Source organism: Adiantum capillus-veneris, chromosome 9, assembly GCF_014529385.1.
Source record: "Adiantum capillus-veneris isolate H3 chromosome 9, ASM1452938v2, whole genome shotgun sequence".
NCBI classification, from domain to species: domain Eukaryota; kingdom Viridiplantae; phylum Streptophyta; class Polypodiopsida; order Polypodiales; family Pteridaceae; genus Adiantum; species Adiantum capillus-veneris.
Window position 1 is genome coordinate 100,063,492 of NC_140939.1, and position 26,863 is coordinate 100,090,354.

Consider the following 26,863-nt stretch of genomic DNA (forward strand, 5'->3'; position numbering starts at 1 on the left):
GGACTACTAGTATGTATATGTATCTATGTGTTTTTGTGCTAATATACTTGTGTACGTATTTATAGATGAGTGAGTAGAATGGAAAGCTTAATCTTATATTTCTCTTTGTAATGTAGATGTCAGACAAGAGACCAATTGGTGGGGAGTAGCTAGCTGGCTCTTCTTTTGGTTGGTTCACATCCGAAGTGGGCTCCTACCCGGGTGGACATCGCCTCTAGTGGACCCAAGTCTTGAGTCGGTGAGAACAAGCAAAGAAATAAAGAATGTTTTTGGCTAGTTAACCCTAAACCATGAGTGTCATAGGTTTATTTTTGTTATTTGCAGACATGGCCATCCTACACATACCCTTCTCAAGTTCCTCCACCGGGCGTAGATCCAGACCTGCAGCGGGCTCTCTCTTTACGAGATCAGTACCTCCGAGAGACAAAGAATTTGTTTGGTCGCTACACTCCACAACAGATTGCGAGCTACGGTATTTCTCCGCAGACTACACCATGGGGGAGTCAGGGAGGGACTCCTTACCTACAGAGCCTCACACCGATGGCACCTCACTCTACAGCCCCTTCCTATTGTCCTACTCCCATTCCATTGCAGGGTCCTACTCCCCTTGCATCGCAAAGTCCCACTCCCATGTCATCACAGGGTCCTATGCCACTCCATTCCACTCCTGCTTCACCAGAACACCGTCGACGGACTTTCTCTGGTAGCATGCGTTGACACTCGTCTCAGGGCAGCGAGCGCCGTGAGAGATGAAGCGGTGGTGGATCTTGTGGTTTTGCATGTTTTGGTAGTGGCGGCGGAACAGAGTCCCCACTTTCATAGCATGCCACCCCTGATGCAGAGGACAAGGATAATGAAGCACCTGTGCCAAACACTCATGGGTGCTACTATAGGGTTAAATATGGCAGAGAGGTGGACTTTGGCACAGCACAAGGCAGGGTTTTTGACGTCATCTACAAATTCTTACACGTTCAACGTATAAGAACTGTTGTATAAAGTTTAGAGACCAACTGTCTGATCATGCACGTTACATTGAGGACGCTCTGTTAGCTAGATTTCCAAACATCCCCGATCAACGTTTTTCACAACAATGGTTGGAGGGCTACATAAAGACATTTCTAAAAAACAAGCAGTCTAGTGTACGGCGTGTAGCAGCCAACCAGGTAAGAGATCCAGACAGGAGTTACCGTGGTGGCAACATGGCAGACGCGGAGTGGGAGTGGGCAATTCAAGAAAAGAGCGATCAAGCTGCGATGGGCTCATCATACAGACAACATTGCGAGGCTTGCACAAGATAAACTCCCACGCACTATGGCTCAGGAGGCAAGGGTGCTTGGATGGATAAATATGTAAGATTAATTGAATTATAATGTCGATAGGTGATTATAAAGATTGTAGTTGATGATTTGGTATCAAGTTATTGCTAACTTAGAAAAATATCACTCTCTCTCGACCAACCAAAGAGATGGTCAAGTATCGAGAGCGACATACAGAATTTGATACTTGGTGATGGTTGTTCAAGAACAACCACATCTCTTCCGAGTAATTCAACGCGGCGGTTGGATCACTACAAGGCGTAAGTTTAAACAAGTAATTTTGTATCAATTGTTTTCAGCTGTTGATGATTGTCTAATGTGGTTTGGCTTTATGTAGAGTCAAAGTGATCAAATATAGTGCCTCTGGACGACGGGGAGATAGAGGAGGATTAGATAGAAAAATATTTTGTCCAAACTTTCGTAAAGTCCCAATGTGGCACAATGTATATATAGCTATTTACTTTTTGTTGTAACTTTTGCATATTAAATTGTCAAGGTAAAGTAAATTCAATTTCAATTCTCTGGTATTTTTTATAATCTTCCAAAAAAAAATTGATGTTTCATTTTTTTCTGCAGATAAAAAATAAAGGTGCTCATTTGGGTCACCCAAAATTGGGTGGCCCAAATGAGCACCTTTATTTTTGCATTGGCGTGTAGCGGCAATGAGCGTGGTAATAAATGCGGCAACTGGCGTGGTAATAGCAATGGGTATATTGCCGCGACTACTATAGTGTTTATTGCTTAAAAACCACTACTGCATCCATAGCCGCGGTTATTGCCGCTCCCGCAAATTTTTCTCTCTCCTTTTTCCTTTGTTTTTCTGCGGCAATGTTAGCGGTTATAGACAACTCCTCTTATAGTATTAGCTATACTCAAGTGTAATCCCAGATAGATAACTCTTGTTCCATGTTTTTATATATATTTTTTATTGTTTGAAAATTTCATATAATTTTCTTTAATTTTTATTAGGGGGGTTGAAAACATCAAAATTTGAGAAGGAGGGAATGTTTAAGCCAAAATTTGAAAGTTAAGGCACTAAATTGGGATTCAAGAATAAACACACTAATTTTTGCGGCAATAATAGAGGTAACTATGGCAATAATAAGCACGGAGAAAATGCCATAACATTTGAGATGAAAAGAGCCCCCTTTGCCCTCCTCTCTCTTCCCTCTCCAGCTGATTTTGGACCTTCTCTCTACAAAACGCGGTAAAAGGCCACGATAAACGATTAGAGATTCTCATAGTGATGTATGCTTTAAATTCTATGAATCAGATATTGATGATACCTTGGATATAAGAAGGACATAGTATTATGTAAGCATGAGTAGTTCCTTAAGCCAATGTCATTTGGGATAAATCAATCTGCGATAGTGTAATAAACTGGTAGGTTCTGATCTCTCATGACTTTCATACAATTTTAGATAGTGGTGATGGGGTTTTATTGCTCCTATCCTTGGTGACTTAATACCAAAATCATGATTTGGAGGACATTGAAGATGCTGCCATCCAATGATGAAGTTCTTGAGAGATTTTCATTATGGGTACTTGTGATGCAAGCTTTCGAGTTATGGAAGAATTGTTTTTTCTTCCTCACGTTTGATATCAATATGGAATTGAAGCCACTACAATATTGGACAGAAGCATACAATGATAGCTCAAGTAGTTGTATCCTTGGACATGGCTATCCTATGTCAAACACAACTCATGGGTAAGGACTCTTATATGGTTGTAGGCATTGTAGAGAGAGTTATCTTAGCACTATAGTACAATTATACCCCATGTACGAGATCTATTAGAAGGGCCTTCTGAGGTGTGTTATGCAACATAAGAGATTAAGTATCACTCCATCAACTTATGGCACCAAATATGAACATTTAATGAAGTATATGCCTCTACCCTTATCAATGATGAGAGAAAATGTAAAACCTATTCAAGAAAAAGAAACCAGAATCAAGCTTGAATAAGGTAGTGGGTGCACCATGCATTGTGATCTATTTCTTTTTGGGATAAGTGTGCCTCGTTTAGATTTTTGGTCTTACATGCAACTATGAAAAGCTTTTGGTATCTATAGTACCCCCCCGGTAAACAATAAAAGAAGAGAAAATAAGTACTTGCAACAAGAAACATTCGCTACATCCTACATACATATTCCGATGAGAGGCGCTGCAAAACCCTAATTACCTATTTGCTTGCAAGAAGCTATATACTTGTGGATATCATAGATGAAGTAAACATGTCTGATGAAGTTCTCTTCGATGCGTCTCCGTGCAAGTTTCGGAGCTACATATCTACTGCATAAAGAATGTTGTATAGTTGGAGGTAGAGCATGTACGTTCCAGGCTGGCCACAAAACACAGAATATATTATACGGTATACCTAAGTCACGGATGTCAAGAAGACCCTCGAAAATGGTATAATTGGGAAAACAAGGAGGAGCAAGAGGAAAAGGCTGAGCATGAGCAGGGGTTGAAGGTTGGAGAGTTGGTGGAAGGTTAGTGGGGGATGAAGATGTGGGAGGGACAATCCCATGCCTAGCAGCAGAAAAGCCAACAGCTACGTTGAGTGTCCTTTTAATTTGAGGAGAGCGCCTACAACCTTTAGGACGGAGTTGCCATGCGAGACGGAGCTTGGTATCCTCCACTCTGGGAACGCTTGGCATTGCTTGCTGAGAAAAGGAGCCAAGGGGGGGGGGGGGGGGAGAAAGCCATTGTAAGGGGAATTGTTATGTGGAAAAGACTATGCACGACTATCTTGGACTCGGAGAGATTTTTGGTATCTCCCTTTCCCTTCTCTCTCTATTTCTCTCCCTTTAGTTTAAAGCTTCTCTCTAATGATATGATATGTATGCAGGGTTGTTCACATTGGGCCACAATCCATGTGCTACTTGCGGGCCATTATTGGTGATAGAGAGGCCAGATGCCTTGTGCAAGGTAATCTATCCAAACAACCATCATTTCTTATTGCAAGGTCATAAAGCACAAGAATGCTCCAGCAAATGGGAAGATGCCTCTAAAGCTCGTGATGAAAAATTGGGCAACTATTTGGGAAGAGCACTACAAAAACAATCCGAGTCCGAGTAATCCACCAAAAGGTATGTCAAGGTATTCCATATTTTTAAGGTTTTCATATTGGAAGGACATAAAAATACAACACCTCTTAGATCCCATGCACATATTCAATAATGTAGCCCACACCCTGTGGGACCACATTATTGGCAAGAAGGACTCATGAGGGGCAAGGGAGGATTTGAGGGTCTTGAAATGTCTCCTTGCCTTTGCTACTCCACGCTGTGTCCCCAACGTGAATATTGTGCTTCCTAAAGTGCCACGGATGCTAGCCAAAGAAGAGTTGGACCAAATGAAGGGTATCATTGTGTCAATTCCCACACCAACAGGATACATGAGGTCTTTAAAGGGAGATTTCACAAAAGCGAAGAAAGGTGGAAGCGTGAATTGTATGGGTTGAAGTACCATGAGTGGCACAAGATAGTTCAACTAATGTCCATATCTGTATTCTCTCTATTGTTGGTTTTTTAGAAAACATATAATTTTCCCTTCCTCTAATTTACATTGTAGTTCATTCTATCGATGAGTATGTGTGTATGCCGAGACAAGAAAGTCATGGATGCTATTTTTAAACTTGAAGAGCTAGTAAGGTGCACCACAAGACTCCACTCAACTACATTTTTTTATATACACAATAACCTCAACTAGCACTTAGTGTATTCTTGTGTGTTTTCTTGCAGATTTGTGAGCTCCAAGGAAATTGAAATAGATGCTATCCCAGCTGCTCAAACACTTGCAGCAGAAAACTGTGTATGCCATTGAGGATGCATTTCCTTGATCGATTCTTCTTAGGCAAATCCACCTCTTGGTTCACTGGTTGAGGAGATCTCTATATGTGGAGTAGTTCACGCATGATGTATGTTTTTTTTAGAGAGGTTTTTAAAGACCCTCAAAGATTTTGGTGTGGCTATGATCTCAACGAGAGGCATGCATAGCCAAAGGGTGGATCGTGCAAGAGGCATTTGCAGTTTACATCTTAGCACAAGATGATCCTTCAATGCCTTGCATGTGGTCAAATGAGGAGGATACAAGGATGACTTCACACTTTCCAAATGGAAAGGGATTTTTTTTTGATATGGATATGATCATGAATCTATCACGAGTGGTCAATAATTTTTTATTCTTAATGCAAAAGCTATGACCTAGTAGGTGGACTTGTGAACAATGGCAAAGGCAAGGTGTTTGCAAGAGAGAGAAACATGGAAACAAGTTCATGGAGGAAGGAGGGTACCCCTAGTGCCTAGACACCTTGCATGTTTCCCAATTCTTATTAGTGCGCACTGGATTCATGAGAGAATGACCGAAGCAAAAGCGTGTGGAGAAGACATCACTGACAAAGAATGGAAGTATGCAGGTGGCTACGTACCAAAGGTAGAGTACTCATATACCTAAACCTTATTGTATCGTTTTTTCTTGATTTTATTTTTGTAATTGATAAAAAGATACTTTCCTATTTTCTAGTGCCTTTCCTTTAACTCGATGTGGTCAAAGAGTCTTCACTTTCACACATGCCACATTGACGAGCATAGAACCACCATGGACTGTGGAATCATGGGCAACTTGACACAGATGGTGGTGAAGTCAGGTATTGTGGAACTATTGAAAGGATACTTAATTTTATAACCTTTTATAACCTCATCCTAGAGTGCATGTGGTTTGCAAATGTGTCTAGATGGCATGAGAATGGCCTCTACATGGTGGACTTTAGTGTGCATCACACAGGGAGGTATGACAATTTAGTTTTGCCATGCAACTGTGAGCAAGTGAGTAACTACCTTTTTTATTCTTATTTGCTTGTAACATTAACTATACCAATGTTACTCACTTTGAGCTTCTCTTCAATAGATCATCTATATCCCAACAATCCACCAACCAACACTTTGGTTTGTAATTCCCATAACACCTCGAGGGAGAACCATTTTTTCCACTAATGAATTGGAGACCATCTTCGACCCTCTTTTACCTCCTACTTTGGATAAGGGGGAGACAGAGGAGAGGGAGATCGATGATTCAAGTCCGGCAGTCACAAGTCTTAGAGAGTATGATTATGATGATGATGATATGGATGAGATAGAGGATGAAAAATTCACAGATGATGAAGCAAATGCATCCACAAAGGACAATTCTATTTCTCTCTTATTGATTAAAGAGCCATGGGCTTAGAATTGGATGACGCTTCTTCTAGGGATCTTTTGGAAAATGAATCATAAACATTTTGTATACTTTTAAGTTATGAAATTTTTTGGGTGTGTCATCCGTTCATCTCTCTCCTTCCCCTCCTCCTCTCTCTAATTTTGTGAAGCATGCTAAATTATGTTAATCAAGTGATACTGATTAGTTTAGTTGTAATAAAGTGTAATCCCACATAGCTAACTATTGTTCCATTTTTTCAAATCTTTTTTCCCTAATTTGAATGTTTAGGTGCTAAATTGAGCTTCGAAAAGAAACACGATAATTTTGTGCCAATAACGTACGGGTAATTGTAGCAATAATTATTGCGGAAATAAACACGATAATATTTGAAATGAAAAAAAGCCCACTCCGCCCTCCTCTCTCTTCCCTCTCCAGTTGATTTTGGAGCTTCTCTCTACAAAAAGCGGCAATAGGCCGCAATAAACAATTAGAGATTTTCATAGTGATGTATGCTTTAGATTCAATGAATCACATATTGATGATACCTTGGATATGAGAACGATATAGTATACACTATGAAAGCATGAGTAGTTCCTCAAGCCAATGTCGTTTGGCATAAATCAATCTGCGATAGTGTAATAAACATAAACATTCAATCAAGTATGCGCCTCTATCATTATCAATGATGAGAGAAAATGTAAATCCTATTCAAGAAAAGAAACTAAAATCAAGCTTGAATAAGGTAGTGGTCACACCATGTACAATTACACCCCATGTACGAGATGCATTAGAAGGCCTTCTGAGGTGTGTTATGCAACATAAGAGATCAAGTATCACTCCATCAAATTATGGTGCCAAACATAAACATTCAATCAAGTATGCTCCTCTACCATTATCAATGATGAGAAAAAATATAAAAAGTCTATTAAAGAAAAGAAACCAGAATGAAGTTTGAATAAGGTAGTGGTCATAGCCTGCATTGTGATTAATGACTTTTTGGGATAATTGTGTCTCGTCCATATATTTGTATTACATGCAACTATGGTTCCCCTGGGGTAAACAATAAGAGAACACGAAATAAGTACTCGCAACAAGCAACATTCGCTACAGCCTACATATTCTGACAATAGGCGTGGAAAAACCCTAACTATTCGCCTTCAAGAAGTTATATACATGTGGATACATGGACGTAGTATATATGTATGATGAAGATCTCTTCAATGTGTCCCCCGTTGAAATAATATTTGAAATCATAAAAAGCGCCCTCCGCCCTCCTCTCTCTTCCCCCTCTACCTGATTCTGGACCTCTTTTCTACAAAACGCTATAAAAGGCGGCGATAACCAATTAGAGATTTTCATAGTGATGTATGCTTTAGATTCTATGAATCACATATTGATGATATCTTGGATATGAGAAGGAAATAGTACTATGTAAACATGAGTAGTTCCTCAAGCCAATGTCGTTTCACATAAATTAATCTGCGATAGGTTCTGATCTCTCATGACTTTCAGCTTTTGATGCAATTTTAGATAGCTCAAGTAGTTGTGTCCTTGGACATGGCTATCCTATGTCAAACACAACTCATGGGTAAGGACTCTTAAATGGTTGTAGGCATTGTAGAGAGAGTTCTCTTAGCAATATAGTACAATTAGACCCCGTGTACAAGATGCATTAGAAGGCCCGAGGTGTGTTATGCAATATAAGAGATCAAGTATCACTCCATCAACTTATGGCGCCAAACATAAACATTTAATCAAGTATACACCTCTATCCTTATCAATGATGAGAGAAAATGTAAATCCTATTCAAGAAAAGAAACCATTATCAAGCGTGAATAAGGTAGTGGTCACACCATGCATTGTGATCAATTTCTTTTTGGGATAACTGTGCCTCGTCCAAATATTTGTCTTACATGAAACTATGGAAAGATTTTGGTATCTATGGTTCCCCCCTTGGCTGAACAATAAGAGAAAAGGAAATAAGTAGTGTTGCAACAAGCAACATTCTCTACTGCCTGCCTACATATTCCAACAAGAGGCGCGATAAAACCCTAATTAACTATTCTCCTGGAAGAGGTTATACACATGTGGATATCATGGACAAAGTATATATGTCTGATGAAGCTCTCTTCGATGCGTCCCCATGCCCATTTTGGAGCTACATATCTGCTGCATAAAGAATGTCGTATAGTTAGAGGTAGGGCATGTACATTCCAGGCTGGCCGCAAAACACATAATATATTATACCTAAGTCAAGGACATCGGGAAGACCCTCGAAAATGGTATAGGCGGGAACATGAGGAGGAGCAAGAGGAAAAGGTTGGGCAGGAGCAGGGGGTGAATGTTGGAGAGTTGGCAGAAGATTAGTGGGGATGAAGACTTGGGAGGGACAACCCGCACCTAGCAGTAGAAAAGCTAGCGGTTACATTGAGCGTCGTTTCAATTTGAGGACAGCGAGTGCAAGAAAATTAGTTGAGCATCATCCAAAATTTTGAAGAAAACCAAAGTAGTAGAAAACTTAGGAAACTTAACAGCCCATCAAGCACACTATGAATGTCTAGACCAACTCCACCAATTCCACCACTCCACGAGTGTCTCCAATCGGTTACAGAGAAAAAATTTGCCATTGTCAAACCATTTTTGAGCTTCTAATACATCAATGGGGAGTGCCCCAACAAAGATTCTCCACAAAAAGACTTTCATTTTAAAAGGTACATGCATTATCAAATTGTTTTGCAATACAATGAGTCATCTCTCTCTCTCTCTCTCTCTCTCTCTCTCTCTCTCTCTCTCTCTCCAATGTGGTTCATTCTTTTAGGGGATCAATGTTGGGGTATAAAGCCCAATGTGGTCGCCCAGGTAAGTGGGCAAGCCGCCAGGTATGTACACATATTCTTTTGTTAAAACCTAATAAGAACTCACTATGCTGTACACATTACAAGAGAGCGAGTTCACCATATCGTCGTGCTCTTCTTCTCGCACTCTCTCTTGCATCGCACTTCTGCTCGTACTCCTTCAACTGGTATCAGAGCTCAGATCGAGGCTCGGGGCAGCACTGCAGGTGGCTAGGGTCACCAACTCAGATTGGAGTGAAATTCGACAGGCGAAGACACGGCCCCAAATCTCGTGGGCGAACCCAAAGGGATCGGTGTTGTCAGAATTTCATTCTGAGGTCATCTTGGCCACCGTTCCACTTCGACAAAGGTCTGCGTAGGCCATTTTCGACTACGTGGTCTCGACGGGTACAGATCCGACTCTGCAAATTTGGGGTTTTCGGCCTACCACTGCAGGTGCTGAGGATATCGACACTCCGAGAGTGTTGATTTGTGGCTGTCTACACATCGAAGGACGGCTCACAGTTCTTGGAGGCGTGTCACATACGACACGAGCGCATCTACACACAGACTGTAGGCGACATCCCCTAGTTCATCAGGTAGCTTGTGTTTGCTGCTTGATATTCCAGATTTCATCCTGACATTGCAGGTACTTCCACATGGGATGTATTGTCAGAGATGATGTATGTCTGTTGAGGGTTTGCTGGCTATGGGTCACGCAGCAAAAAACCGCCGCAGCGGTTACAACATACAGTGGGAAATTTGTGGATGTATGACTTTGTGGGAAGTCTATGTACTGTCAGATTTACTGCAGCCTTTGTTGAGGGTTGAGTGAGGTTTTATTGAGCTGGGGGATTCTCGAATGTTGAGATCCTTTGGGTGATACAGGTCTTGGAGCGATCCCTCGAGCACCCTTAGATAGGCAGCTAGGATGTATTGACTGTGAGTTAGACAGTTGGGATTGCATCTTTGCTTTACTGCCGTTGAGGCATTGTCGCAGTCTATGCTTATAGGACAGTGACAGGACAGTGAGAGACAATACAGGTGCAGGACAGGTTTACCCACAGCTTACAGTGTCAGAGAGACGGTGTTTTTTGAGTTGTTTTTTGGTCTGTTTTTTAGTACACCAGAGCCATTTTACAAAGGAGACTCTGCCAAAATTATGCAGAATCTGAAGCTTTCTTGGTTCATTTGACAGGTTGATATTGGTTCAGAGGTCAGTTTACAGGGGAAACTCTGCCGAATTTTTCCCAGGAAAGTAAACCACTGTGAAGCGTAGCTATGGCTGGATCACAGGACACTGCTCTTTACAATATCAAGAAGCTGGATGGAACCAATTTCCCATTGTGGAAGAAGCAGATTTGGCACGTGTTGGTACAAAAGAAGCAGATAAAACCTATAAAGCTCAAGGGGATAAAACCAGAAGATATGGACGAAGATGAATGGAGCGAAATGGATGAATTGGCACTTTCTACCATTATGCTGACTTTGGCAGAAAGCATTTAATTCAATGTAGCAGATGAGATGTCGGCTTATCAAGCATGGTTAAAGCTGAGTGATCTTTATGAGAAGCAGAGTGCAGCTTCATAGGTATACTGGCTTAAGAAGCTTGTTGACTTGAAGATGAAAGAAGGGACACCTATGTCCAATCATCTGAATGAATTCAACACAATCTATAGTCAGTTGTCAGCTCAAGGTGTCAAGTTTGATGAACCTGTTAGAGCTATGTTCCTGTTGATCACATTGCCGGAAAGTTGGGACACTTTTCGCATAGCTTTGAGTAATTCTGCACCTCCAGATGGTTTGAACATAGCAGGTGTAGAAGGAAGTCTGCTTACTGAAGAAACCAATAGAAAGACAATGGACAAAGGCAAAGGAACAACCTTAGTTGTCAGGGGAAGGACCAAAGAAAAGTACAAAGGTGGAAAGAGGAATCAGTCTCGTAGCAAGTCCCTCAGTGCTAAAGGCAAGAGTGACATAGAATGCTACCATTGTGGAAAGAAGGGTCACATGAAAAGAGACTGCAGAGAATGGAAAGCAGAAAAAGGCAAAGAGAAAGCTGAAGACCATGGTGAGAAGAACAAGTCCTCAGTGAAGATTCAAGAAATAAACGTGACAAACACTGTTGCAGAGGATGACAGTCTAGTGTCAGGAGACATCTACTTCTTGAAGAATACAATGGACTAGCTCAGCTCTTCTTACAGCATATGATGGAAATGCACTGAGTGACTGGATTATAGACTCAGGGCATCATCACTTCATGTGTCTCCAAACAAGGAGTGGTTTACCTCTTATGTGCCCACTGAAGATCATGTTCGGCTAGGCAATGGGCAGACATGTGAGATCTTAGGTGTTGGAGATGTACAATTGAAGTTTGAGAATGGCTCTTCTTTCACGCTGAAGAATGTGAGACATGTTCCCGCAATTACAAAGAGCTTGATCAGCACAGGTTTACTTGATGATGCTGGCTACGTCACCACTTTTGGACAGAACATGTGGAAGATATCCAAGGGTTCTATGACAACAGCACATGGAGTAAAGTCTGGAGGACTTACATGATTTATGTATCAAATGTCTCTAAAAATGTTATCAATGTAACCGAGCAACCGAACGTTTCTTTGTGTGCATTGCCGGTTAGGACATATGTCCAAGAAGGGAATGGAAATCTTGTCTCGTTCTGGTTATTTTCCTGGCTTTTCATTTAATGATTTTGAATTCTGTGAACATTGTCTGTATGGTAAGCAAACACAGAATCCACATAAGCATAGAAGCAGTAGAAGAGATACACAATTGGCACTTGTTCATAGTGATTTGTGTGGACCTATGCCTAACCTATCTCTAGGGGGAGCTTCTTACTTTATGACATTTATAGATGATTACTCGAGGAAAGTATGGGTTTACTTTCTCAAGCACAAGGATGAAGCGTTTAGTGTTTTCAAAATGTTTGTGACACTTGTGGAGAATCAGAGTGGCAAGAAGCTTAAATGCTTACGCACTGACAATGGTGGAGAGTATGTTTCAAAGGCCTTTCAGGACTTTTGTGAGTCAAAAGGTATAAAACGTGAACTTGCTGCTCCTTACAATCCTCCTCAAAATGGTGTTGCTGAGAGGATGAATAGGACCATACAAGAGAAGGTTAGAAGTATGTTGTCTAATGCACAGCTGCCAAATGGGTTTTGGGCTGAAGCTGTATCAACAGCTGTTCATCTTGTAAATAGATCTCCTAGCAAGGTTTTGCAGAAGGATTCAGTGCCAGAGATGGTATGGTCAGGCAAAATGCCCTCATACAAGCATCTCAGAGTCTTTGGCTGTGAGGCATATACTCACGTTCCAAAGGAATTTAGGAACAAACTTGAGCCAAAGAGTAGAAAGTGCATCTTTCTAGGCTATGGTAATTCTGGTGAGATGGGTACAGACTTTGGGATCCCGAATCCAAAAGGTTGTCCGCAGCAATGATGTTCACTTTAATGAATCCAAATATCATTCTAAAACAGAGAGGGTTGAGGAGATTAGAAGAGTTGTCTTCCAAGAAGATGGACCTCCACGTGCAAGACAAAATGTCAGAGCTCAAAGAGCAAGGACAGGATAGAGTGGAACCACAGGTGTGGCTGAGCCTGATCCTGAGCCACCTATTGTCACTACAAGAGGTTTTGTGCTCTTGTGACGCTGTTAGCGACGGAAATACACTGGGTTTTTATAACCCCCGGCGTTGCTAAAACCGTCGCTACGAGCGTCGCTACGAGAGCATCGCTATGAGCGTCGCTATAAGTCGCTATATGCGTCACTATGAGCGTCTCTATATAGAGACGCTCATAGCAACGCTCATAGCGACGGTTATAGCGACGTTTACACTGAAGACTATAGCGACGCTCATAGCGACGCTACAGAGCCATAAATAGCGACGCTTATAGCGACGCCCGAGAGAATTTTTTTTTGGTGGCAGGGCATTGAATGCCTTGCCACCCATCAACCATATTGTACTTGATTCACTTTTTAAAAAAAGTGCAAGGGTAGATAATAGACCCAAAATAGTCACCCACAAGACGCATTGTTTGCAAAATTGACAATTGTACACATCATAGGCAAAATGAATTGATTGGCAAATGTAATAATGACAATTGTACAACATCATAGGCATAAAGAATTGATTGGCAAAAGGAACTGCGGTGACAAATGTAATAATATACATGGTTCAAAAAGACGTATAAAATCCGTCTCATGATACATAAGCTATGAGAAACCCTAAACTAATGCTATCTAGCTACGGCTAAACTGACGTCGTCTAGTCAGACGTCTCATCGCGTCCAAGCGGCGTATCTGTCGGATTCTGCAAAAAAAGACAATAAGACAGCTTTCAGTAAGTATAAACATATAACGACATTTATAAAACAATACAAAAAATAAAAAAGAGTAAACCCTAATACTAACCATGCCGCCGCGAGAACTGAGAATGTCCATCAGGGCGTTTAAGCCCTTCCTGCCTGCGTACTCGCGCTCGTACGGTGTGGGATCACGTCCTGTCATCGACCACTGTCAAAACATACAAAGATTTCATTATGTTAGAATTAAAAAACTCATAAACCCTAAACTATCGAACATAAAGAGCAATGCGAAAACACTTACAAAATCGGCCTCAAATGATGCCCATCCACCGCTCCCCAAGTGGTGCGAGCTCCCTGCCTCTACTCGCGCTCTGGCTTGCATCCTTTTGTTGCTTCCACTTGTCGGGATTCTCGCGCGCTGCTTTCTTCGCATTCTTCCAATCTTCTTTGGCCAGCCAATCTGGCCTGTTCCACCCATTCTTGATTGCTTTTTGCACTTCGAAACGCTTGTGTTTGCAGTATTCGCGCATTCGAATCTTCATCAGGTCTTCATTGAAGCGCTGATCCCGTGTTGGAACGGAAACTCATCATGAAGTATGCTGATGACTCTGTTTTTTAAATCACTTGGTACTTCACTCCATTTGTTTAGTATGTAGTGTCTAAACAGCTGAGAGCAAAGACCACGCATGCGCGAGATCACCTTCTTCCCGTCATCATCCATGATGATGCCGCCGCTGAAGTCGATGGAGTAAGACAAGCCCTCTGGCCGGTGACGCGTGAACCTGGGTGTCCCGGCAGGGGTCTCTAGCGGCGTGTCGATGGGGGTACGGACGTCAGGTGTCTCCACCGGCGTCTGGGCCCCGAAGCGAGGAGTGTCGAGTGGGGTGGCTCCTGGCGGAGTAGGTAGAGGTGTGTAGCTTCTAGGAACAGTCAGCCGTGCAAAACCTGGCGTAGATGGCGATGTTGTGGCTGGTGTGTGGGGCGGGCAAAGAAGGGGAGGGTAAAGAGCCTCGTCGAACACGAGGCGGTGTGGAGGCATCGGTGGCGGAATCCCCACACAACAACCGCCACCGCCACCACTAGAGCGCCGGTGTCTAGACGAGTGTGAAGCTCGTCTCGTCGACGCCGAAGCTTCGGAGCGCGCCGAATGCTCCGAAAGAGAGGGAGATGCGGATGGAGTAGGAACGCGCGATGATGCGCCAGAGCGATGACGCTCCACGTACCACTGTCTCTGCTGCGGTGACAAAGAAGAAAGAAACTCCTCATCATCCATACCTGCATTAAACACACGAATATTTAAACTTAATATTGAATGAATAGAGTAGACAATGACGCAAAGACCATTAAATACAATGACGTAATGACGCATATAAATACAATGACGCAATGAATTGAGTGATAGAAGAGGCAAGTCGAAAACTCAGAATTTTCAATCAAAAGATGTGAGCGCGAGTAGAAAAGAGCGTTATACACCATGGAAGGTACTTAGAGAGCCAGAGCTTTTACAACACGGAGCAAAATTTTTCAAATACAATATTTGTGGCTTTAAGAGATCTCTCTCTCATCCTCGCATAACTCAGCATAACTTCCTATATCTATATAGAGCTCTCCGTTTAAACACATATCCTCTGTTTCATTTTGTAGCTCCTCTGCATGCACCCCATATAGAGTAGTAGCATCTTGATGCTCGTCTGGCACCACCGCAGCGGCTTCTGATTGAGCATCTTCTCTGATCTCCTCCATTGATGCCGTTGTGATTGGCACATGGTAGCCTTCATACGTCCTTGCACTACGAGGGGCTACCTCTATGACGTACCACCAGTTTGATGTAGACTTTGTAGGATGAAATATTACCTGCCAGAGCCACATAACTTACATGAGAGCTTTCAAGCACATAACTTGTAAAAGGGGATGTTAACTATTTACATACTTACTTGTTCACAATGCTCGGGTAGTACGAAAGTGTCTCTTAGGTCAGTCCATTTCTTAGTAGAATCCACCTCAAGAAAACCAGACTCTCCTCTACGCACAGTAGCGTTGCGACCCTCCATGATTATCTTGAACCATTGCACGTCGAACAAGTCGACAAAAAATCCTCTGTAATCGATCCTCAAAATCTCTTGCAGCGTGCCGAAGTAAGTGAGTTCCGCCACCACAGGATCTGCATCAGAGGAACGTCGTCGACTAGACTGTTCAAATTTTGCCATGATTCCACAATCTTGAGTAAAACGCTTTTTGTTGATTCGTTCCACCCTAAAATGTCGACCTTTACACCATGCTGCTGTGTATGACTTATACTACAACGAACAAAGATTATGAGTGGCCGTTCAAACGTTTATAAATAAAGTCACTTGCTAGTCGTACATTGCAAACTTACCTTGGTCGCGCAACCCCGAGAGTACTCCCACTCTTCCTCAGTCACTTCGTCACCGCATTGTTGTGCGCTTTTCAATTGGTTGTGCAACCATCTTAAGCTCATGAAGGTTGGTAGGCTCTCCAGAACCGCTGGATAGTGCATCGGTGGTCGTCTTCCCCGTCTCCACTCGATTCGTGCCCTTTGTCGCTCTTGCTTTGCATCCTCATATTGTGAAATCCACTTTTGCATCACTGGATTGTGAAGCATGCAAAATCGGTTGATTTTAGCCTCTAGATCTTCCGTCATCTTCTTCTCAACACCGAGATTGCACATGACAATCCCAGATATGCGCTCATCATCTATGGTTCGCCATAGCGTGTCCCGGGCTTTATCAAATCCGTCTAGCCACTCTCCAATGTACACTAGGGACTCTGATACCAACCAACCTTCTGCCATGCTACCCTCCGGACGTGCCTTTTGACGCACATATCCCTTAAGCGTTTTCATGAAACGTTCTAAGAAGAACATCCATCTGGAATGAACTGTGCCAGCTATTTCCACCTCATCAACTATGTGAACAAGAAGATGCACCTGAATGGTTAGCATTGTAGTAGGAAAATGTTTCTCAAACATGCACACAAGCTCCGCAGCATTTAGTTTGGCGAATGGTATGGAGTCTACGTTGATCTCCTTTTGTGAGATCCATTGCACCAGCTTTGCAAGTTTGTAGATTGTGTTACGGATGTCGAGAGACAAACATCCCTCAATGGCAACCGGTAAAATAAACTGTAAAGTATGTGCAGCAATGATATTAAAGTCCACATTTTATGCAATGATATTAAAGTCCACTATGAACGTACCTGACACATTTTATGCCAATCGTGTGACTTCAAACCGGTAAGCTTTCCTTCTTTAGTAAAACACGTTCGGAGCGAGTGCATTACGCCAGTGGGGGTCCGCAAAGATCGAATGGTCTCTTTTACTTTGCGTTCTTGGGCTCCTGTGAAAATCCATGGTGCTTTAGGGAGTTTTATCGATCCATCAGACGCTGTTTGCGGCCAATATTGCTCCATACGATCCACATTTCTAAGGTCAACTCTGGCTCCCAAAGTATCTTTCTTGCCGGTCAGATGGTCCCATAGTAGATTACCCACATTCTTGAATATGTGCATTGGATCGAGCAAGTGATTGATCATGAGTCGGGGCCAGTATGGTAACTCGTACCATAGAGATAGTCTCTTCATCCCTGGAGGCAATCCGTCATCGCACATCTCCTTCTGCTCTAACCATGCTTGTGCAGACATCCTTGGTGGCTCTCTTCCCAAAAAGCCGTCGCGTAACACATGATTCTCTGGAAGATACGCTTGATGACCTTCGTAGATTTGCTTCTTCAGTGAGGGTGCCCTACGTGCATTCAGTCTAGGTCCACATGTGACACATGCTCTGTATCCGCTTGTTTGAAGCCCTGCATGTATACACATGATAATAGATCAACTATGGGAAAAAACAAGATTTACAGTGTCTGAGTGAGGAGTGTCAATAGATCACCTGAGCATTCTGTTAGCCCGGGATAGTCATGCATGGTCCACATTAGAATGCCTCTGATCAAAGCATTCCGTCGTCCTGTGTGTCGGCTCATATCCACCACCTCTATGCCAATCCACAATTGTTGTAGCTCTTCCAATAGTGGACGAAGATACACATCCATATTCCCCACTTTATATCGCCCTGGCACAATCAAGCTTAGCCATAGGTGCCCCTTCTTCGTAGTCAACCACGGGGAATGTTGTAGTTGACGATGACAACGGGCCATACACTGTAAGATGTTGATCTTTGACCAAATGGATTTACGCCATCCATAGCCAGGCCTAAGCGCAAATTTCGAGCTTCCCTGGCAAAATCCGACCATGTTCCATCTATATGTTTCCAGGCTACGCAATCTGCAGGAATTCGTAGCACACCATCCGAAGATTTATTCTCCTCATGCCATGATGCTAGGGCGGCCATGGACTTACATTCGAAGAAATGCTTGATGCGAGGAAGCAGAGGAAATGTCGCAAAACCTTTTGTGGAATTTTTGTCCCGTGGAGATCTACTCGATATCTTTCGGAATCACATTTCGGACACTTCTCCATGTCTATGTATTCCCCTCTGAAAAGAATGCAGTCATTAGGACAAGCGTGGATAGAATTGTAATCCATCCCCAAGTTTCGCAAAATCTTTCTTGCTTCATCTCGGGAATCTGGCATCACATTGTCAGCTGGTAGTATGTGCTCTTTCAGCAATCTACACAACATAAAAATATGATACAGTCGTGTAAAAATCTATCAGATCATTATACATTTAGAGTTTTATTAAAGTAAACTAATTGTAATAGATCACCTGAAAAGCGCTGTGACGCTAGTGTCACTCCATCCAAACTTTGCCTGCATGTTGAGAAGAACCAGGAGTGCTTTCAATCTAGACATACGTGCTCCATTATACAATGGCGTATCGGCTTCACTTTTCATATCATCATAGATAAGCCTTTCTGAATCCATGATCGTCTCGATCATTTCATCAATCTCGGGCTCAAACATTGCCTCGTTGGGAATGTGCTCTGCATGATCATCCCCCGAGCTGTCAGAGGCTACATCTTGTGGCCTCACATATGCTGCTTGACCAAAGCGCCTGCGAACACGTCTATTGGGTTGCAAGATTGCTGCTTGTTGGCCAGCGTCAGAGTCCGACGAGTTATAATTGGCAACAACTCGATCTATAATAGATGGATCGAACTCGCCAAATTCACGAACGTGCTGCAAAGAAACACGTCTTGTCCGTCGCACAGCATGCTTGCATTGATTACAAGGACATAAGACCCTCGTTGAGAGATAGGTGTTTCGGTTGGACGGTCCCACATCCTCGTCACTACTCATAATGAGGATAAAAAACTTATAACCTGGACAACAAATTTAATATTCTATTGCATTCTTCGTCTTATCTCTCTCTCTCTCTCTCTCTCTCTCTCTCTCTCTCTCTCTCTCTCTCTCTCTCTCTCTCTCTCTCTCTCTCTCTCTCTCTCTCTCTCTCTCTCTCTCTCTACCTCACATTCTCTAGTCATGTCCAATCCCCGCACACCTCGGTCTAGAGGTGCACGGAGATCAAAACCACCGGTTATAATCTCGTCTTTATTGGTCAATACCTATATTTGTGGGTACAAGAAATCTACACACCCACGTCTACATGATACTGCATGTAGTGGACAAAACCCCTTTGCCTCTTCTCTAGCTGTAGCACTTCACAGCATCTTAACATCTTTTCACAGTAGATCTTTTCACTGTTCGTCTAACTCTAAACCCTAAACCGTAAGTAATTCTTGCGTGGACTCGATCTAACGTAAATAAGCGTAAATCTAAATAAACGTAAATCTAACTAAAAATAAACCTAAATCTAATTTAACGTAAGTCTACATCTAACCTAATCTTTAACGTCTTTGGGATAGTTTCCTACGACGTTAAAACTCTCTTCTTCTTGTGTGTGTGTGTGTGTGTGTGTGTGTGGATAAACCTAAATAAACCTAAGTCTAATCTAATATAACATAAATCTAAATCTAATGTAAATTATGTTATATTAAAAACAAAGAACTAAACTAACAGGGATTATAAGAACCTTAAAACTGATTTAACACATAATTTTTCACATAACTCGGCAAGAGTTGGCATTCTCATCACTAAAGATGTGAGAGTTAACTTCCGGCGGTGACGCTGCCTCATCTCTATCTACATCTGACGACAGCAATTGGCCCTTTAGACCGTTCTTGCTCTTGTTACTAACTTTGAAGTTGCTGTTGAATGACTAGAGGTTGTCTAGATGGTCATTGTGTCGGGGATGTAGTGACTCTTGCCGCCGCTGAAGATCCACCTTCTTCCCTATCTTCTGAAGACATTTCACCAGTACTTTTGGATCGACGGAGCCCACCATGAGTGAAGGCAGCAATACCCTATATTCCATTGAGGGCTTTCTTCACCCGCTTCATGCAGGCATCGCAGTCTAAGGAGACCTAAACCTAATCTAATATAACGTAAATCTAAATCTAGCGTAAATAAACGTAAATCTAGTTAAAAATAAACCTAAATCTAATTTAATGTAAGTCTACATATAACCTAATCTTTAACGTCTTTTAAGATAGTTTCCTACGACATTATAACTCTCTTCTTCTTGTGTGTGTGCGCGTGTGTGGATGTGTGTGCCAATAAAAAGAGATAAATGGTATAACCTTTCTATCACCCATGCCAAGTATGATAGATTGATTATGCCATTTCCCTATTGAATAATAGGTCTTGAGTTCAACTCCTCGTCGGCTAGATCTTTAGGTCTTTTAATTTTAATTAGTTTCCTACGACGTTAAATTAGTTTCTCTCTCTTTCTCTCTCAATGTGTGTGCGTTTTTTTGGATCGTATGCATGTTTTCTCTCTCTTTTCCTCTCTCAATGTGTGCGTTTTTTGTTTATGCATATTCTCTCTCTCTTTTTCCTCTCTCAATGCGTGCGTTTTTTGTTTATGCATGCTCTCTCTCTCTTTTCCTCTCTCAATGTGTGTGTGCATTCTTTGTTTATGTATGTGTGTGTGCGTTTTTGTTTTGTTTGTACTCTCTCTCTCTCTCTCTCTCTCTCTCAAAAAACACTATGTGTGTGTGTGTATGTGTGTGTCTGTGAGAGAGAGAGAGGGAGAGAGAAAGAGGGGAAGGGAACATGAGAATGAGGAGAGGGAAGGAGCATACCTGGCTCTCCTTCCTCTCCTCGTGTGTGTGTGTGTGTGTGTGTGTGAGAAGAAAGAGAGAGAGAGAGAGAGAGAGAGAGAGAGAGAGAGAGAGAGAGAGAGGGAGAGCGTTACCTGCTCCTTGCTTGAGGGCGCCGAAAAACTCAAATCTGAGATCTGAGTTTTTGGGCACGCTCGGTTATTTTTTTGCCCAGCCTGCGTCGCTATGAGCGTCGCAAATTTCTTTGTAAATTTGCGACGGTCATAGCGACGCCGGGATTTTTTTTTTTGAGCGTCGTTGTGTGAGCGTCGCTAATATGAATAGCCTCTTGTAGTGTGTGCGTAGATCTGGACTGTCACGCGACCTCTTGATAGGTTTGTTCCATCTATGAATTATGTCATGTTGACTGATTGCAATGACCTTCATGTTACAAGAAGCAGTGCAAATGAAGGAATCCGGGAATTGGCAATTGTCCATGCAGTCAGAGATGACAGCTCTGCATAAAAACAAGACATGGAATCTAGTTAAATTACCACAGGGCAAAAAGGCTCTACCTTGTAAATGGGTTTACAGGTATAAGATCACCGCTCATGATAGTCAGCCAAAGTACAAAGCAAGGCTTGTTGCCAAGGGCTTTAAGCAAGAACAAGGCATTGACTTTGATGAAGTCTTCTCCCCGTGTCAAGATGACTACATTGAGATGCTTCTCTTGCATTGGTTGCCATATTAGATTTGGTGTTGCACCAAATGGATGTCAAGACAGCGTTCTTGCATGGTGATTTAGATGTGGAAATTTACATGCAGCAGCCAGAAGGGTTTGTTGAGAAAGGCAAGGAAGATTGGGTATGCCAGTTGTTAAAGAGTCTTTATGGCTTAAAACAATCACCGAGGGCATGGTACCATAAATTCCACAAGTTTATGCTTTCTCAAGGCTACAAACGTAGTGAGTTCGATCACTGTCTATATACAAAGAAGGCTAAGGATGGTAGTTGGCTGATCCTTATTTTGTATGTGGATGACATGTTGATTGCTGGCAAGTACTTGGAAGAAATTTCAGCTTTGAAGTCAAAGATGGCAAAATCGTTTGACATGGGTGAGGCAAGTCATATACTTGGTATGCTCATTGAGAGAGACAGATCAAAGAAGTTGATTTGGTTATCTCAAACAGAGTATATTGACAAGGTTTTGCAACGTTCAATTTGGAGAAGGGAAAGGCACTGAGTGTTCCATTGCCACCATATGTGAAACTTAGCAAACAAGATTGTCCTGTGTCTGAGGAAGAACAGACTGAAATGGATAAGATTCCATATGCGTTTGCAGTGGGTAGTTTGATGTATGCAATGATTGCTACTCGCCCCAGACATTGCATTTGCAGTGGGAGTAGTAAGTCGATACATGTCAAACCCAGGCAAGAAACATTGGGAGGCAGTGAAAGGAATATTGAGATACCTGAAAGCTACAAAGAGTATGCGTATATGCTATGGAGTCAGGAGCTAAGTGTAAAGGGTTTTACAGACTCAGATTATGCAGGTGACTTAGAGAACCGAAGGTCTACGTCAGGGTATGTCTTTACATTGGCTGGTGGAGCAGTATCATGGCATTCTAGATTACAAGATTGTGTTACTCAGTCTACTACAGAGGCTGAATATGTTGCAGCATCAGAGGCATGCAAAGAATCAATTTGGCTTAATCGACTAGTAATAGATTTGGGAATCAAAGAAGAGATGCCTGTGTTATATTGTGATAGTCAAAGTGCTATACAATTGGCTCGCAATCCATTTTTTCACTCAAAGACAAAGCATGTGGATGTGAAGTATCATTTCATCAGGGAAATGCTCGAGGATAAGCAACTTCATCTTGTCAAAGTTTACACCACAAAAAATCCTGCTGATCTACTTACAAAAGGACTTCCCTCAAAGAGCTTTGCGCATTTTCGCAAGCAGTTAGGTGTAGGGTAGTACATCACTTCTCTACATCTCTTGTATATTAGCTTGTATAGTAGCTTCTCTCACACTTAAAGTACCACATTGGACTTTAAGTGGGAGGTTGTTGGGGTATAAATCCCAATGTGGTCGCCCAGGTAAGTGGGCGGGCCGCCAGGTATGTACACATATTCTTTTGTTAAAACCTAATAAGAACTCACTATGCTCTACACATTACAAGAGAGCGAGTTCACCATATCGTCGTGCTCTTCTTCTCACACTCTCTCTCGCGTCGCACTTCCGCTCGTACTCCTTTAATCAAGACGGGATGTATAGTGCCAAAGAAAACAAATACTTTTTTTTGAACAAATTAATTGGAGACAGAAAGTCATATTGAATCACCAAGGCTCTTTTGAAGTTAATGCTTGCAACAAGTGATAATGGTTGTACCCTACATATTGATCTGATAAGGGGCGCGATAAAACCTTAACAATTCTCCTGCAAGTTATATACATGTAGTCATCATGGAAGAAGCATGTCTGACCAAGCTCCCTTGGATGCGTGCCAAGTTTCAGACCTCGTATGGTTGATGGAAGAGCGGACCTCCTCCAACCAAAGACACCTGCTCTTTTGTACTCACATCTTTTGAGAGTCATCAAAATTCTTATGGAAGAAGTGGTGCGTTCCAATAATCAATATAGAATGTCAGGAGAAGTTTATGAGCCGTATATTGTAGCATGGTGATGGAACTCGAGCTATAGGTAATATATACACTACAAGAGGTCGCTTCAGGATCGATGCTTCGATTATCAAAGTCAAGAAATTATCAATGTCAAGTCACACTGTGAGCATGTTTTGGTGACTAAATGCCAAAATCATGATTTGGAGGACATTGAAGATGCTTTGATCCAATGATCGAGAACGTGTGATGCAAGCTTTTGCGTTATGCCCTTATATGTTTGTAGGAATTGTAGAGAGAGTTCTCTTAGCACTATAGTACAATTAGACCCCATGTACGAGATACATTAGAAGGGTCTTTCGAGGTGTGTTTTATATGCAACATAACAGATCAAGTATCATCACTCCATGAACTTATGGCGCCCAACATAAACATTCAATCAAGTATGCGCTTCTATCCTTATCAATGATGAGAAAAAATGTAAATTCTATTCAAGAAAAGAAACCAAAATCAACCTTGAAGAAGGTAGTGGTCACACCATGCATTGTGATCAATTTCCTTTTGGGATAAGTGTGCCTTGTCCAGATATTTTCTTACATGCAACTATGAAAAGCCTTTGGTATCTATGGTAGCAACAAGCAACATTCGCTACAGCTTACATACATATTCCGACGAGAGGCGTTGCAAAACCCTAATAACTATTCGCCTGCAAGAAGTTATACACATGTGGATATCATGGACGAAGTATATACATATATATATATATGTCTGATGAAGCTCTCTTCGATGTCCCCATGCCAGTTTCGGAGCTACATATCTGCTGCATAAAGAATGTCGTATAGTTAGAGGTAGGGCATGTACATTCCAGGCTGGCCACAAAACACAGAATATATTATACGGCATACCTAAGTCAAGGATGTCGGGCAGACCCTCGAAAATGGTATAATCGGGAACACGAGGAGGAGCAGGAGGAAAAGGTTGGCAGGAGCAGGGGGTGAAGGTTGGAGAGTTGGCGGAAGATCAGTGGGGGATGAAGACGTGGGAGGGACAATCCCACACCTAGCAGCCAAAAAACCAGCGTCTACGTTGAGCGTCCTTTTGACTCGACGAGAGCGCCTGCACCCTTTGGGACCGAGTTGCCATGCGAGGCGGAGCTTGGCATCCTCCACTCTGGGCCACGCTTGGCATTGCTTGCTGAGAAAAGGAGCCAAGCCCCCCCTGCGCAGTGTGAACTCTGCAAACATCCTTTTGTTTCTCATCCACACAGTGCAGGTCGTGGGAGAGCTGCATCTGTAGCGAGGCTGCAAGCCCCGCCCCTTTGCACGGTTGTTGAAATACCTGAACCTCACGTACTTGCTGTCCCCGCAGCGTGCACACGCGGGCCCGTTACCGGCTTCGGCCTCCTGTCTTGCGACATTGATGAAGTCGGTTCTGAGAACCTCTGGCATGTCGTTGAACGACTCAAAACCTCTTGCGAGCTCTCTGGCTCTCAAGAGCTTCTTTACACCGAGGGTTCTATCTATTAGATGCGCCATTGGAGCCGACTCTACAAAGCCGTGCTGATTTCGCTGCGTGCTACTGCATTCATTCACAAAAGTCCCTCATTCTCTCTCTCTCTCTCTCTCTCTCTCTCTCTCTCTACTAAAGACTGCGCAGGATTTCTGCTAGTTATTATATAAGGCGTGAAATCTCTCTCTCTCTCTCTCTCTCTCTCTCTCTCTCTCTCTCTCTATTTGTCTCAGACGGTCTCAACATGAGACTGCGTGCACGCGCTAGGGCTAAATTTTTCACCTATCTTGAGGATCCGCATTTTAATGCGCCGCCACTGAACTGCATAGCTTTCTGGCCCCCGGATCCACTAGACTCACGTACTGTATTCCCGCACCAATTCCTGAAATTTTGATCTTATTCTTCATAATTGACCTAATTTTCCTCAAAAACCAGGCCGGTTCGTTCTTCCTTTTTTAAAAGAAAACACAAGTGTTGAGAATACAGGAGAAAAATACAACTCAGGCTCAAGGGTAGGGAAAGAGGCAGTCCCCGAGGAGAGGTCGCAATCTCCGACTTTCAGCTTGCATAAAAGCATAGATTTAGCTCGTTGAGTGTGAGAGAAAAAGGGTGAGTAGATCTCCAGCATGCAGCCTGTAGGCTTTGTAGGAAAACGTCTGTTTGAGGGACACCCATAAAACATGTGTTGTATGTCTTCTAACTGGTGACAACTATGCCAAAGCTCTATACTGATTTTAGCCTTCTTAGCTCTATTGCCACTCCACACTCCTTTGTGTAAAATGAGCCAGTTAAGAAAGTTGTGCTTGAGTGGGATGGGGAAAGCCCAAACCCACTTGAGTCTATAAACCCATTGCTTGGCACTCCATTGAAGAGACTTTATCACAGAACTCCACCGAACGTAGGTGTAAGATTGAAATTCTGGTAAGCTTACACATCAAATCCTTGAGTAGAGCTAAGCTTTCGAATTGTGTAAAATTGAGTTCCTCTCAACTTCTTCATGATCTCCGATCTTCACACAATTTTATCAAGACCAATAAAGGATGCATATGTTATGTATGTTACAACTTGATCTAAGGACATACATTGGCCCTCCTTAAAAAAAATTATTATGGTAAAGTTAAAAGGGATGTTTAGGGTGGGTGACAACAATCAAACTCTGCCTGAGAGCCTTATGAGATGTATTGACATTATAGTTGTACTTGTTGGAGATCCCAATGATAGCACCACCCTTACCTAAAAAGTAGCAGTGGTGTTGGCTCTTTTCAAATTGTACTTGTTGGATATCCCAGTGATAGCACCACCCTTAGCTACAAAGTAATATGTATAGAACTATTGGTGATTTGTGGTGCTCTCTCTTTTCAAGCTATATTCTAGTGGGTCCCGACAGATTATGACTTGTAATGAATAGATAAAACTAGGTTGAAGACTGCAATGAAGCCATTAATGATTAATGATACTTTTCCTAGCTTGATCTATCAAACCATTACAATTCCCTACAAATTAGGACACTTCAATTTTTTTACTACTTTTTTGTGGTTTAGCTATAGACATGGAAGCCCTACTAGGATCATTTGACTTTCCTTTCCTCCATTTCACCTAGGTAAAAGAAGGTTGAGCAAGGATTTCATCTTTAGCCTACATCACTAGAATGTCCAATAAGGCTTTAGGAGAGGTAGCAATATGAGTTCTGGCTACTACATCACTAGATTTCACTTCTCTTATGAAATATACATTATGGTACAGAGGGTCTCTTAGGAATGGAGTACTTTTTTATTGTTTCCTCATCGCCATCTAAGGAATCAAAATTTGACATTAGACCCCTAAATGTATGATTGGTACTTGAAGGAGGTTGAGAGCGAGTAGGAGGGGGAGATCTATCTTCCAATTGTTGGTTATTGTAAATGAAAAACTAGCTCTTTGGACACCCACAATAGAGTTGGAAGGAGGCTTTTTCTTTGTATCTCTCTCCCTCTCTACACACACACTCCC

General features: G+C 42.3%; 1 protein-coding gene across 1 annotated transcript in view; it reads left to right on the plus strand.

Annotated features, from left to right (window-relative positions):
• Nucleotides 1-4,054: 4,054 nt before the first annotated feature.
• LOC147450892 (uncharacterized) overlaps nucleotides 4,055-26,863 on the plus strand; it is a 49,122-nt gene continuing 26,313 nt past the window's right edge. The window contains exons 1-5 of the mRNA XM_086520544.1: nucleotides 4,055-4,088; nucleotides 4,167-4,246; nucleotides 4,892-4,971; nucleotides 5,062-5,129; nucleotides 5,688-5,752. Coding sequence (XP_086376670.1) covers nucleotides 4,055-4,088; nucleotides 4,167-4,246; nucleotides 4,892-4,971; nucleotides 5,062-5,129; nucleotides 5,688-5,752 — 327 coding nt within the window. The remainder of the gene's footprint in view (nucleotides 4,089-4,166; nucleotides 4,247-4,891; nucleotides 4,972-5,061; nucleotides 5,130-5,687; nucleotides 5,753-26,863) is intronic.